A 15,318-nucleotide genomic window follows, 5' to 3' on the forward strand; every position below is an offset into this window, starting at 1 on the left:
AAGAAGTTAATATTATTACATTTACTTTCCAGTTGAGGATAAGGTTTAAAAAGATTAAGTAATTTACCTAAGTTAGCATTAATCGAGTTATAAGTTAAATGTTTGATTATTAATTTATGGTATGATTATTAGCAATATTATAAAGTTGGGGTTAAAATCATTCACTTTAGATTTAGAAGCTCTTTTATGTAGATGGCGGTGTTGTATTCATATCTACATCTCTATTATAGAGTACAATGCTTTATTTTAGTAAACCATCCATAAATGTATTTGTATGAATACACATGACTTACCTTTATGAGTAAGGTTACCTTTTTTCTGTTATGAAACATTTAAGTTTTATAGCACCTATTGGTTTTATATAAACCAGTTTGTTTCTTATTTAAAATTTACAGGTATTTTTAAGAACATAGAAATTTTAAGAAAATCATATTAATTTGAATTTTTCCATTTCAAAATCAATGAGTATAAATGAATATGAGTAATTTTTATGTGGATTAACTAAACAAAGATAAATTGAACATGGTGTGACATTGTTTTATTTTTTCCATCTGAAATTGGAATAAAATATTTAATTTCAAATGTTCAGGCAGACAATACAGGATAATAAGCAAAATTTGTGTTACAATTAGATATCCACTAAAATTCTAAGCAAGACTTTTTGGTTTTAATGTTACGGCCCAGTCACAAAACAATTTTAAATTTGATTACTATAAAATTTAAAGGCAGGAGTGTTTATTTACATCTATCAGCTATGCTTATTTAGTTTTAAATTCTGCATTATTAAATTCTTCCACCACTTTCAATTCAAGATATAATTTAAATAGTTTAACTGAGTCTTTGACTGACTGAAAAGATGTATCTCTTATGATAAGGCAAAATAGGATATTTTTATTACCAGTGTGGACTATTTGAGCACATTCTTAGATTTAGTTTATCAGAAAATCTGCACCCATCATTAAAATCACTTCTGGGTACAGGCACAAAATAATAATTAACTGAAATTCATCAACTATGATCAGGGAGAAGAGGCAGTTTTTGTTTAATAAGAGCTCCAAAGACATATATAAATGAAGTAAGATAACAATCTATATTAAAATGGTTATAATCACTAAATGGTTTCAGATCCTTAGCTAGCATGTTGTAGCATTCATAGTTCTTGGAAAAATAGCTAATATATAAATAAAATATTAATGTTTATGAATAATGCAAATCAAAAGTATGTCAATGCTGTATTAGCCTTAAGAATTATATGATAAAGTAACAATAAACTATCTGTGTATCTATCTATCCTGAAGATACACTTTTTTTCTTTAATTGAAGTACAGTTGACACTGAAGATATACGTCTTTCATTCCTTCATAAAAGGAGCTGAATTACTGTTTGGAAAGATAGCTTAAATGAATGATCTAAAATTATTTTTTAGTTGAGTGATTGACATAGAACACTAATATACATTTTTATATTTCTTAACTTCAAAATATTCCTAGATGTGCTACTATAACCAAAATAGATTATAATAAGTTGGCAGATACTCTTAACATTCTCCACATGTTCCATATAGATACTCCATAACTGGTATCAGGAAATGATGCTATAGCCAAATAATATGATGAGAATAGTCCAGTTTCTGCCTCGTATTAAACGACTCCACATCTTAGTTTTTTCTTTTATAAAATTATAATGCGGAACGATAATTTTCAAAATACTTTTTAAATCTAATTTTTATGATTCGGTGAGGAGGTTTGAGAGCCTTTTTTCTTTTTTTTTCCTTTTTGCTTAAATAATGTGAATGTTCTTTCTTTAGAATTTGTTAAGCTTGTGCAAATTTCTGCAAAATTCCCTTTAAACTGTTTCTACCCTTCAAGTAACATGATTCTTCTAAATAAATACAAGAGAGCAAAAAGGAAGTAGTTTCAAAAGTTAATGTGACAGTGACATTGGAGTCCAGAATGTATAGTTATTTTAGGCTGATTTCTCTCTAATATCGAGAGTAGTTTCTTTCATAAATCATAAGCTAGACACTTTCCATATTATGAAAAGTTCTATAACCAACATGGTTGAGTTTAGTATTAAAGTATGTAATATTCATGAACAGTGGCAAGAGTGTGATTTTGGGTAAAGTCTTTGATTAGGAAATAGTTAAATGTAGCAAATAATTCAATAACTCAGATAGTTTTAAACATGTTAGTGACATAGAGAGTTTAGAATGTAATGAGAATAAATATAAGTTTTATAAATACAAGTCAATTTCCAAATTTCAAATTTCCAATTCTTCATTTATCATATTATTTAAGTAGTACTACTAACTGAAACAAATGCTGGAGTTACGAATACTAATTACTAGGGAGAGTAAAACCCAATTCTCTTGTTTATAGAACTTGAATATTTCAAGTGATATTGATTAAAAGGTGGTGGGAAAGTCCATAGATTTATGGAATATTGCATTTGCCTCCCTTGACAAAGAAGTATTTCGTCTTGCCACTTACATTAGATTCCACAGTTAAGTCAGTGGCCATATAAAGATTTTGGATGCTTTTTAAAAATTAATAAATTGTATTTAGTTTATATCTGAAGAGGTTAAAAGGCTTGGTGATTTAAATATGGCAGTAGAGGTCCATGAACATTATTATGTGCTTAGCAATATTTTAGGTGCTCAGACAACATGGATAAAGAAAGCACTTGGCCTCCAATCATATAGAGGATTATAGACAGTGGACACCAAACCCAACAAATGATTAAAACTTTTTCTTTTTTTTTTTTTTTTTGAGTTTTTTTAAATTTTATCATTTTTAAAATTTACGTCCAAATTAGCATATAGTGCAACAATAATTTCCGGAGTACATTCCTTAATGCCCCTTCCTCATTTAGCCTATCCCCCCTCCCACACCCCTTCCAGTAACCCTCTGTTTGTTCTCCATATTTATGAGTCTCTTCTGTTTTGTCCTCCTCCCTGTTTTCATATCATTTTTGTTTCCCTTCCCTTATGTTCATCTGTTTTGTCTCTTGAAGTCCTCATATAAGTGGAGTCATATGATATTTGTCTTTCTCTGACTAATTTCACTTAGAATAATACCCTCCAGTTCCATTACATAGTTGCAAATGGCAAGATTTCATTCTTTTTGGTTGCTGAGTAATACTCCATTATATATATATTTATATATATTATACATATAATATATAGTGATATATATATATTATATATATATAATATATATATACCACATCTTCTTTATCCGTTCTCCATCAGTGGACATTTGGGCTTTTTCATACTTTGGCTATTGTTGATAGTCCTGCTATAAATATGGGGGTGCATGTGTCCCTTCAAAACAGCACACCTGTATCCTGTGGATAAATGCCTAGTAGTGGAATTGCTGGGTCATAGGATAGTTCTATTTTTAGTTTTTTGAAGAACCTCCGTACTGTTTTCCGGAGTAGCTGCACCAGCTTCCATTCCCACCAACAATGCAAAAGACATCCTCTTTGTCCACATCCTCGCCAACATCTGTTGTTGCCTGAGTTGTTAATGTTAGCCATCTGACAGGTGTAAGGTGGTGTCTCATTGTAGTTTTGATTTGTATTTCCCAGATGATGAGTAATGTTGGGTGTTTTTTCCTGTGTCAGTTGGCCATCTGGATGACTTCTTTGGAGAAGTGTCTATTCATGTCTTTTGCTCATTTCTTCACTGGATTATTTGTTTTTTGGGTGTTGAGTTTGATAAGTTCTTTATAGATTTTGGATACTAATCCTTTATCTGATACGTCGTTTGCAAATATCTTCTCCCGTTCTGTCGGTTGCCTTTTAGTTTTGCTGATTGTTTTCTTCCTGTGCGGAAGGTTTTTATTTTGATGAGGTCCCAGTAGTTCATTTTTGCTTTTGTTTCCCTTGCCTCTGGAGACATGTTGAGTAAGAAGTTGCTGCGGCCAAGATCAAAGAGGTTTTTGCTTGCTTTCTCCTCGAGGATTTTGATGGCTTCCTGTCTTACATTGAGGTCTTTCATCCATTTTGAGTTTCTTTTTGTGTATGGTATAAAAAAGTGGTCCAGGTTCATCGTTCTGCATGTGTCTGTCCAGTTTTCCCAGCACCACTTGCTGAAGAGACTGTCTTTATTCCATTGGTTATTCTTTCCTGCTTTGTCAAAGAATAGTTGGTCATACGGTTGTGGGTCCGGTCCATTTCTGATTTCTCTATTCTGTTCCATTGATCTGAGTGTCTGTTCTTGTGCCAGTACCATACTGTCTTGATGATTTTAGCTTTGTAGTATAGCTTGAAGTCTGGGATTGTGATGCGTCCTGCTTTGGTTTTCTTTTTCAAGATTGCTTTGGCTATTTGGGGTCTTTTCTGGTTCCATACAAATTTTAGGATTATTTGTTCTAGCTCTGTGAAGAATGCTGGTGTTATTTTGATAGGGATTGCATTGAATATGTAGATTGCTTTGGGCAGTATCGACATTTTAACAATATTTGTTCTTCCTATCCAGGAGCATGGAATATTTTTCATTTTTTTGTGTGTCTTCTTCAATTTCTTTCATAAGATTTCTATAGTTTTCAGTGTATAGATTTTTCACCTCTTTGGTTAGATTTATTCCTAGGTATTTTATGGTTTTTGGTGCAATTGTAAATGGGATGGATTCCTTGATTTCTCTTTCTGTTGCTTCTTTGTTGGTGTATAGGAATGCAACCGATTTCTGTGTATTGATTTTATATCCTGCAACTTTGCTGAATTAATGAATCAATTCTAGCAGTTTTTTGGTGGAATCCTTTGGGTTTTCCATATAGAGTATCATGTCATCTGCAAAGAGTGAAAGTTTGACCTCTTCCTGGGCGATTTGGATGCCTTTTCTTTCTTTGTGTTGTCTGATTGCAGAGGATAAGACTTCCAATACCATGTGGAATAACAGTGGCGAGAGTGGACATCCCTGTCTTGTTCCTGACCTAAGGGGGAAAGCTGTCAGTTTTTCCTCATTGAGGATGATATTAACGTTGGGTCATTCATATATGGCTTTTATGATCTCGAGGTATGCTCCTTGTATCCCTACTTTCTGGAGGGTTTTTAAGAAGAAAGGATGCTGTATTTTGTCAAATGTTTTCTCCACATCTATTGAGTGGATCATATGATTCTTGTCCTTTCTTTTATTGATGTGATGAATCATGTTAGTTGTCTTATGGATATTGAACCAGCTCTGCATCCCAGGTATAAATCCCACTTGGTCATGGGGAATAATTTTTTAAATGTATTGTTGGAACTGGTTGGCTAATATCTTGTTGAGAATTTTTGCATTCATGTTCATCAGGGAAACTGTACTATAGCTTCTCCTTTTTAGTGGGGTCTCTGTCTGGTTTTGGAATCAAGGTAATGCTGGCTTCATAGAAAGAGTTTGGAAGTTTTCCTTCCATTTCTATTTTTTGGAACAGCTTCATGAGAATAGGTGTTAACTCTTCCTTAAATGTTTTGTAGAATACCCCTGGAAAGCTGTCTGGCCCTGGACTCTTGGTTTTTGGCTGATTTTTGATTACTAATTCGATTTCCTTACTGGTTATGGGTCTGTTCAAATTTTCTGTTTCTTCCTGTTTCCGTTTTGGTAGTGTATATGTTTCTAGGAATTTGTCTATTTCTTCCAGATTGCCCATTTTATTGGCATATAATTGCTCATAATATTCTCTTATTATTGTTTTTATTTCTGCTGTGTTGGTTATGATCTCTCCTCTTTCATTCTTGATTTTATTTATTTGGTTCCTTTCCTTTTTTTTCTTGATCAAACTGGCTAGTGGTTTATCAATTTTGTGAATTCTTTCAAAGAACCAGCTTCTGTTTTCATTGATCTGTTCTACTGTTTTTTTGGTTTTGATAGCATTAACTTCTGCTCTAATCTTTATCATTTCCTGTCTTCTGCTGGTTTTCGGTTTTATTTGCTGTTCTTTTTCCAGCTGTTTAAGGCATAAGGTTAGGTTGTATATCTGAGATCTTTCTTCCTTCTTTAGGAAGGTCTGGATTGTTATATACTTTGCTTTTATGACCAGCTTTGCCGCGTTCCAGAGGTTTTTGGTTGTGGTGTTATCATTTTCATTGGCTTCCATATACTTTTTAATTTCTTCTTTAACTTCTTGTTTGGCCCATTCATTCTTTAGTAGGATGTTCTTTAGTCTTCAAGTATTTGTTACCTTTCCAAATTTTTTCTTGTGGTGATTTCGAGTTTCATAGTGTTGTGATCTGAAAATATGCACGGTATGATCTCGATCTTTTTGTACTTGCTGAGGCATGATTTGTGTCCCAGTATGTGGTCTGTCTTGGAAAACGTTCCACGTGCACTAGGCAAGAATGTATATTCAGCTGCTTTAAGATGAAATTTTCTGAAGATATCTGTTAAGTCTATCTTGCTCAGTGTGTCATTCAAACCCATTGTTTCCTTTTTGATTTTTTTATTACATGATTTGTCCATTGCTATGAGTGGGGTGTTGAAGGCTCCTACTATTATGGTATTATTATTGAGTTTCTTTATGTTTGTGATGAATTGATTTATATATTTGGGTGCTAGCACGTTCGATACATAAATGTTGTTAGGTCTTCTTGGTGGATGGACCCCTTAATTATGATATAATGCCCCTTCTTCACCTCTTGTTACAGTCTTTATTTTAAAGTCTAGATTGTCTGATATAAGTATGGCTATTCCGGCTTTCTTTTGTTGACCATTAGCATGATAGATGGTTCTCCATCCCCTTATTTTCTCAACGTTTTTTTATTTATTTTTGGGACAGAGAGAGACAGAGCATGAACAGGGGAGGGGCAGAGAGAGGGAGACAAAGAATCGGAAACAGGCTCCAGGCTCCGAGCCATCAGCCCAGAGCCTGATGCGGGGCTCGAACTCACGGACCGCGAGATCGTGACCTGGCTGAAGTCGGACGCTCAACCGACTGCGCCACCCAGGCGCCCCTCCATCCCCTTATTTTCAACCTGAAGGTGTCTTTAGGTCTAAAGTGGGTCTCTTGTAAACAGCATATAGATGGATCTTGTTTTCTTATCCATTCTGTTACCGTTTCTGACTTTTGATTGGAGCATTGAGTCCATTGACGTTTAGAGTGAGTACTGAAAGATAGGAATTTATTACCATTATGTTGCTTGAAGAGTTGGAGTTTCTGGTGGTGTTCTCTGGTCCTTTCTAATCTTTGTCGCTTTTGTTATTTATGTATGTATGTATGTATGTATGTATTTATTTATTTGTCATCTTTTCTCCCCTCAGAGAGTCCACCTTAAAATTTCTTGCAGGGCTGGTTTAGTAGTCACAAACTCCTTTAATTTTTGTTTGTCTGGGAAACTTTTTATTTCTCCTTCTATTTTGAATGACAGCCTTGCTGGATAAGGATTTCTTGGCTGCATATTTTTCTGATTCAGCACATTGAATATATTCTACCACTCTTTTCTGGCCTGCCAAGTTTCTGTGGATAGGTCTGCTGCAAACCTGATCTGTCTTCCCTTGTAGGTTAAGGACTTTTTTTCCCTTGCTGCTTTCATGATTCTCTCCTTGCCTGAGTATTTTGTGAATTTGAGTCTGATATGCCTTGTTGTTGGTCGGTTTTTGTTGAATCTAATGGGACTCCTCTGTGCTTCCTGGATTTTGATGTCCCAGGTTAGGAAAGTTTTCCGCTATGATTTGCTCACATAACCCTTCTATCCCTATTTCTCTCTTACCCTTCTGGGACCCCTATGATTCTGATGTTGTCCCTTTTTAATGAGTCACTGATTTCTCTAATTCTGAAATCATGCGCTTTTGACTTAATCTCCCTCTTGTTTTCTGCTTCATCATTCTCCATAAGTTTGTCCTCTATGTCACTGATTCTATGTTCTCCCTTGTCCATCCTTGCCGTGGTGGTATCCATTCAAGATTGCAGCTCAGTTATAGCATTTTTTACTTCATCCTGACTAGCTTTTACTTCTTTTATCTCCACAGAAAGGGACTCTAATCTATTTTTGACTCCTGCTAGTATTCTTATTATTGTGATTCTAAATTCTGGTTCAGACATGTTGCTTATATCTGTGTTGGTTACGTCCCTGGCTATCGTTTCTTCCTGCTGTTTCTTTTGGGGGTGAATTCCTGCTGAATTCTGTGGTTCAGGCTGTGCAGATTGTTGTGTTAATCCTCAGATCAGTTTTCTAGGTGTGCAGGATGGTTTAATGTTGGTCTGCCTGTATTTAATGGATGTGAGACACACAAAAAACTTCCATGTTGTTCTGCCATCTTGGCTCCTCCCCCCACTTTTTCTTTTTTTTTTTTTATTTGAGCAGGATAAGAAAGATTAAGAGTATATATGATGGTCAGTATAGAAGTAAAGACTTGGAAGATGTGAGGAATTAGTAATTAGTGATGACAAAATCTGGCGCAATAGGGTTCTAGACAGAGAGAGTGGTCCATGACAAGAAACATGCCTCTTATGTTGATCAGAGAGCAAGAATGCCAGTGTAGCTGGGTAGAGTGAAACACAGGGATAAGAGTAGAAAATAAGTCTGAAAGGCATAGGGAAGGGTCAGATTGGTTAGTGTGTTATAAACAAATCTAAGAACATTAGCTTTTAGTCAAATGAAATTGGGAGCCCTCTTAGGGTTTTCAGTAGGGGAATAGCATGATCTGACCTATGTTTTCATAGGATAACTCTGACACGATGGTGATAGGTTTCTAGGAGAAGGATGGGTGTGTTCACTGTAGTGCAGGGCAGAGAAGATGATGGCATGAAATATTGCAGTAGCATGGTGAGTAGTGATAGTGGGTTCTGGTTATATTTTGAAGCTTGAAACAGTAGGGTTTGATAAGGGTTTGGATGTGGTTTGTAAAAGAAAGAGAGAAGTCAAGGATGACTCTAGGATTTTGACACTATCAACAAGAGAGCTGGGTTTGCCAACACTGGATTTGAAGAATTTGTTAAGAGCAAATTTAGAGAGGAGTTTTTGGATTCAGTTTGGATGTTAGAAATATTAGAAATAAAAGGAGGATGTTTAAAGAAGATTTGGGTGCTACTTTATGTTTCAGGAATAGCAGTGAGGCTGGTGTGGTTGGAGGGCAGTGAGTGAGGGATGGTCTTTAGAAGATAAGATCTGAGAAGAGCCAGGGGCTTTTGGATTTTATCCTGAATAAGATAAAAGGGCATTGAGAGTTAGGAATAGAGAGGGAACAGATTAGATCTATAACTGAAAAGGATTACTGTGTTCTTGGGCTAGATATTTAAATATGCTGTCTTATTTTCTTATGGGAAGAAGAAAGTAATTCATTTATTTATTACAAAAATAATAATTGACTTAGAAGATAATATATTAATATCACCATTTTTTTAAATGTAATGACATTGTTATCCATGGACATAAGCAGTGACCCAGTAAATGAAACTCTAAATGAAACCAGTTGGTGGGCCTATTCAAAATCAAAGAGAAACTCTAAAAGTAATTCAGTATATTTACCTTAATAGTTCTTAAAAAAGTTGATCTTTGTTTTTATGTAATAATATCAGACATGTAACAGCTGGTGTGGGAGTCTTCATTTTCATGTTGCTTTAGTGAGTATTAAGGAATATCAAGTCTTGAATCTTAAATGTGAAATTGATAAATATGTGAAAGTTTCATATAATTTTTCTAGGTCAAGTAAAATGGCATTTTACACAAGGATTATAAAAAATGATTGCAAGTATTGATTAACTACAGTTATGTCAAAGCAATTAAATATCTTAGACTGTAACATGATGCATTCAATAAAATTTATTATGATTTATGTAGGTTGTGATAAGTTTTATCACTTGTACAGTTTGGTGAACTGAAAAACAAAAGTTCATGGTTACAAAGTTCTGTAGCTCCTCTCATGAGGGGGCAGCATCTATTTCCACACCCCTCCACTGTGAGCTGATCTTGTGACTGGGTTTGGCAAACAGAATGGGGCAGATAAAGCTAGGTTCTTAAGAGGACTTTCAGTTGCCCTTATTGCCCTGAGACAGTAAGGAAGATGGTTTCGTCTATTTGAGGATAAGTGGTCACATGGAGAAAAACCAGGCCAGGCACAAAGACAACGACGAACACTGGCCATTTGGCACAGGATTGAGACCATCTTGGACCTTTCATTCTAGCCAGACTTCTAGTCCAATGAGCCACGTGAGTGAGCCTAAGAAAACCAGAGAAACTTCCCATGTAACACAGAATCATGTGAAATGATAAATTTTTACTGTTTTAAGCCACTGAGTTTTGGGCAATTTGTTATTCAGTGATAAAAAACTGAAACGCGTGAATGAAATACTTTTTGGAGTTTGCATATATTATCTGAGTATGGTTTAACCAGGTGTTTTTTGGTTCATTTAGCAGTTAGTTAATCAGTGACTACCAAGCACTTTGTGCTCAGTGCTCTAGGAAATAAAAATATACAGTTTAAATAGTGTCAGTAGGGTAAATAATAGTTGAGTTGGGATAATAAGTATTCAACTCTAAAAATTGGTATTTGTATAAGACATGAACTCATACGCTCTCAGAATTCAGCAGGAACTTCTGGAATTTCTTGAAATTGAGATTCAATAAAGTCTATGAGGGAGCTTCATTTCTGAGCTAGGGTTCAAAAAATAGGAATCGTAGTAGGTGTTGCAGGAAGAGGGCTCTCAGTTGAAGGGAATGGATTAGGCAAAAGTAAAATAGAGGGTAAGGATTATATACTATGATAGGTATACCATGTAAATAGTAAGTGAAAGGGAGATAAGTTTGAGAAAACACAGATTAGATCCAGATGCTGTCGTCTAGTTAATTCTGTATGTATCACATATCTATTACCAAATAACAAGTCACCTAAAGAGGAGCACCTTAAAACAGCACAGTTTGTTGTCTCTCACAATTCTGTGGTTGGTAACTAGGCAGTGTTTCTCCTGATCTCACCTTCAGTACTCTTGGCTTCAGTCATGTGATGGCCTGACAGGAGTTGGAGCATCCGAGGTGGCCCTACTCTCATGTCTAGCAGTTGGTGCTGGCTGTCAGCTGGGACATTTTGGTTTTTTCCACATGACCTCTAAGCCTTCAGTAGATTGTACCAGTCCGCTTCATAGAATTGCAGTCTCAGTCTTCTAAGATGGTGAGAACAAGAGCTTCAGGATCTTCTAAGATCCATACTCTGTGACCCACACAGCATCACTTCTATAGTATTCTGTTGGTCAAAACAAGTTATTAGGCCATTAAAATGTAAGGACGTGGGGAACTAGTTTTCGCTTTTGATGGGAAGTACAGCAATACCGCACTGCAAAGGGGTATGAACGTAGGAAGACTTGATTTACTGGCATCTATCATAATAATCTATCACACCATGAATTAAAGAGTGTTGTTAAACAGTAAGAATCCAATGGCTGTTTTGAACCTGAGATTGGAGTTTGTGTATGTAAGCTTTGTTTAAGAATGTGAATATGGCCCTTATGAATAGGTCATATTAAATATGAGAGCAAACTGAAGAGCAGGAAGTAAGAGTAGGGGACTTTTCTAGTAGTTTAGGGGAAGATAATGTTTGAATTACAAAATGGACATTTTTATCTATAAGCAGGAATTGACATTTAATGTGTAGTTATGCAAAATATAGTAAGCCTTCACATTTGAATTTTTAAAGATGTATAATTTATCTTCACTTTTATTTTCTACTGTAGTATAAAAGGTAAGTATAAATTGTTTACATTTTCAAATATATATTATTGTAAATAAAATAAAAAACCTAATCCACAAAAATGTTTGTTATCAAACAGTTGTTCTCTTTGGTTATGTTAAGATTTTATCTGAATAGTATTATAATTAGCTTGACTATTAGACTGCATAGGGGCAGCTGAGCAAATAACCTGATACAAATGAACTCATGTGACCTGGCAGGCAGCTCACAGAAAATTCCTAAGCATAGAACAAGGGCAATTTTTACATTCTGAAAACCTGGAGTTAAAAAAAGAAAAAAAAAAAAAAAAGAAGGGGCACTTGGTTGGCTTAGTAGGTTAAGCGTCTGACTTTGGCTCAGGTCATGATCTTATGGTTCGTGAGTTCAAATCCTGCATTGGGCTCTCTGCTGTCAGTGCAGAGCCCGCTTAGGATCCTGTTTCCCTCTCTTTCTGCCCCTCCCCCGCTCAGTCTCACTCCTCTCTCAAAAATAAATGAAAATATTTTTTAAAAAAAGGAAAAGAAGAAAGAACAGTTTCTGTCTCAGCAGTAAAATGATAGCAAGTACTCTAGGATTTCTCTTCTGTCCCTTGATTTAACTACTTGTGTGTTTACCCAACTACCTAACTATCCACCTGCGTATTCTCTGCCTTAGAAAAATAAAACAGCAAAAAAATATTTAAGATAATTAAACATGTTTTGTATGTAACTTAAATAAATAAGAAAATTATCTTAAAAGGATAGAAAAGGAATTTCTTGAATTTAAACATTGAGTTTTATTTATTCATGGTCGCCAAAATCACGCTATGTCTGCTCGTTGTGCATAGGGGTTGGAATGAGTGTCCAAAAGTAAACACAGATTGTTTTGGACAGATTTGTAGAGGAATAATTTACATGCCTTATAGTGCACTCATTTTAAGTGTAAATACCAAGCATTTTAAATGCATTTACAGAATTCTGCAATCATCACCACATTCCCGTTGTAGAACATTTTCTATTACTCTATTCCCACCATCAGCCCCAGGCAGCCACTGGTCTGCTCTGTTTCTCTTTTCTGGGCATTTTGTATTAACAGTATCATAAAGTCTGTAGTCTTGTACATCTGTCTTCTTTCACTCAGCATGTTTTTGCGATTTATCCATATTGTAACATGCATCAATACTTGTTTTTTCCCCCTTGCTGAATCATATGCCATCATACACTGATTTATGTTACAGATATGATTTATGAGAGATATGATTTATATCTCCAAAAATGTACAATATATATAAGTTTATTTCATAGTGTCACCATGCCTTTTATTTATTTATTTTTATTTTTAGTATTATTATTTTTTTAGCCTGTAGTCGGGCTATTTTTAGTGCTATTTTAACCATTTTACTTTGGGGACATCTTGTAACAATTTCCATGCTACTCTCTGACTTAGCTTTGTACAGATGGTGATCTCTTGAGAGTGAGTTGGCACCTGTTAAATCCTCAAACCTTTCATGTATACATGAAACACACACACACACACACACACACACACACACACACACACAATACACACATATTATACAATAAGATAGCTTCCTGTAAAAAAAAAAAAAAGACTATCACTCTTTTACAGGGAATAAATTTAGCAATTTCTGTCTCTATGTTCCCTGGCATGCATTCAAAATGTCTGTGTAAGTCAGCCATGAAATTCAGTCTATTCCTTTTACATTCTACTCAGGTATACTCTGTGATATTTTGGCTACAACTTTTGATTATTAATAAAAATAATATTATATTTGGTTAATTAGGTAAAAACTTAAAAATTATGTTTTCATGAGAAAAAGTATATTGTACAATATAAGATTCCAACTCACTGAATGCGCTTTATGTAATGTGCTTTGGCTTTCAAAGGAATAATAAGAAATAATGTGCCCAATTTAAAAGTTTTAATTTTAATGCACATTTGTTTCCTTAGCATTTGTGGAATCCAACATCTCGAACGGATAGGAAAGAAGCTGAATCTCTTTGACTCCCTTTATTTCTGCATTGTGACATTTTCTACTGTGGGCTTTGGGGATGTCACGCCTGAAACCTGGTCCTCTAAGCTTTTTGTTGTTGCCATGATCTGTGTTGCTCTTGTGGTTCTACCCATACAGGTAAACACAGCCAGGTTAAGTTTTATAGAAATGTATAAAGCCTTATAAAATGAAATCTTCCATGCTTAGAATGAAATGTGGGCGGTTTATTAATCTATTAACATATGTTATTATTGTATCCAGTCAATTAATTAAAATGGCCTCAGGAAATTCCTTCTCACATTATATTAGAAACTGATTTTTTACCCCTATTCACGAGTGATAAAGCTCACATCTCATTCCACTTCTTGAAGATGTTTCTTTTATATAGGGGTATTTAACTTGTTAATTATAAGATCATAGGATTTAGTTGTAATTATAGAATGATAGACCAAGGAAATAAACTTATGAAGGTTTGATTTCTTTTGATTCTTGAAATAATATAAAAGCTGAACATTGTAGTAAGTAAAAATGGATCGCATTTATTGGTCAACTAAAACAAAATCTGAAGATGATACATAAATATTATGCAACGTTTTGGGAGTGGATAAGGTGGTCGCAAAGGGACAGAGGTATAAAAGGAGACTAAAGATGAGTAGATGCAATCTCCACCTCATTCTTACAGTGAGCTTTTGGGTGCCTGTGGGTGAGCAGCTTAGAAATAAGATATGGCAAATACAAATCAAATTTGTATCTTCCATTACAAACCCTTGGCCACAGTTTATCTAAGTATACTTTATGTAGGTATGAAAAAGATCTTCCTACTCCTGTTCAACCATGCGTGTATTCCTTCCTGACATCCCTCCTCTATTCCATCTACTTCCCTTACATACCAACTGCTGCTATGCAACTAGAATGTGGCCGTGTGTGTTGGGTATCTCTCATTGCATGAGATGTGTGCTGAACTTGGTAGAAAAATGTAGAAGAAATGCCATTGAGGTTTTTCTCTTTGATGCAGCGCATGGCACATCATGGCTGCCTGCTTTCCTGGGCGTAAAGCAGAGGCACAGACCTTTTAGTGCTGTTATGATATAGTAGGAAATTCATATTAATATGTTTCTATAGAGACCTGAAACCCCCAAGAAGCATTAGCGACCTCTGCAGCAATCAAATGAAAAGTCTGTTATTGAAGGGAATGTGGATAATTTGAATCTCAATGAGTTCCATATAAGAAATTGAGTATATCTAATAAACAATGGATGTATTGCATTGGTTTTTATTTTCATGCCTGGTGTTTTTCATTCATATGTGGAAAATGCATTACAGTTTGAACAGCTGGCCTATTTGTGGATGGAGAGACAAAAGTCAGGTGGAAACTATAGTCGACATAGAGCTCAAACTGAGAAGCATGTTGTTCTGTGTGTCAGTTCACTGAAGATTGATTTACTTATGGACTTTTTAAATGAATTCTATGCTCACCCAAGACTTCAGGTACATTAAAATTATGTTATGCATTTTACTGGATCATACCTAACATATTGTCAAAGTCAATTAACTGAAGGTGCAGCCTGTGTTCTGGAGGATTTTATTTATATGCTCCAATTTAGAAAGAGTAAATGAAGAACTACAAATATAACCGGGAACATAGAAAAAATGCTTAAAGAATACACAGTATTTTAAGTTTCCTTCT

At 34.9% G+C, this 15,318-nt stretch overlaps 1 protein-coding gene across 2 annotated transcripts in view; it reads left to right on the forward strand.

Annotated features, from left to right (window-relative positions):
• The window catches only part of KCNT2 (potassium sodium-activated channel subfamily T member 2), a 359,762-nt gene that overhangs the window by 156,987 nt on the left and 187,457 nt on the right, over positions 1-15,318 (forward strand). For both annotated transcript variants that reach the window (XM_049634538.1, XM_049634537.1), the window contains exons 9-10: positions 13,589-13,769; positions 14,955-15,119. In XM_049634538.1, the coding sequence (XP_049490495.1) occupies positions 13,589-13,769; positions 14,955-15,119 (346 nt within the window). The remainder of the gene's footprint in view (positions 1-13,588; positions 13,770-14,954; positions 15,120-15,318) is intronic.

Source organism: Panthera uncia, chromosome F1, assembly GCF_023721935.1.
Source record: "Panthera uncia isolate 11264 chromosome F1, Puncia_PCG_1.0, whole genome shotgun sequence".
Lineage (NCBI taxonomy): Eukaryota > Metazoa > Chordata > Mammalia > Carnivora > Felidae > Panthera > Panthera uncia.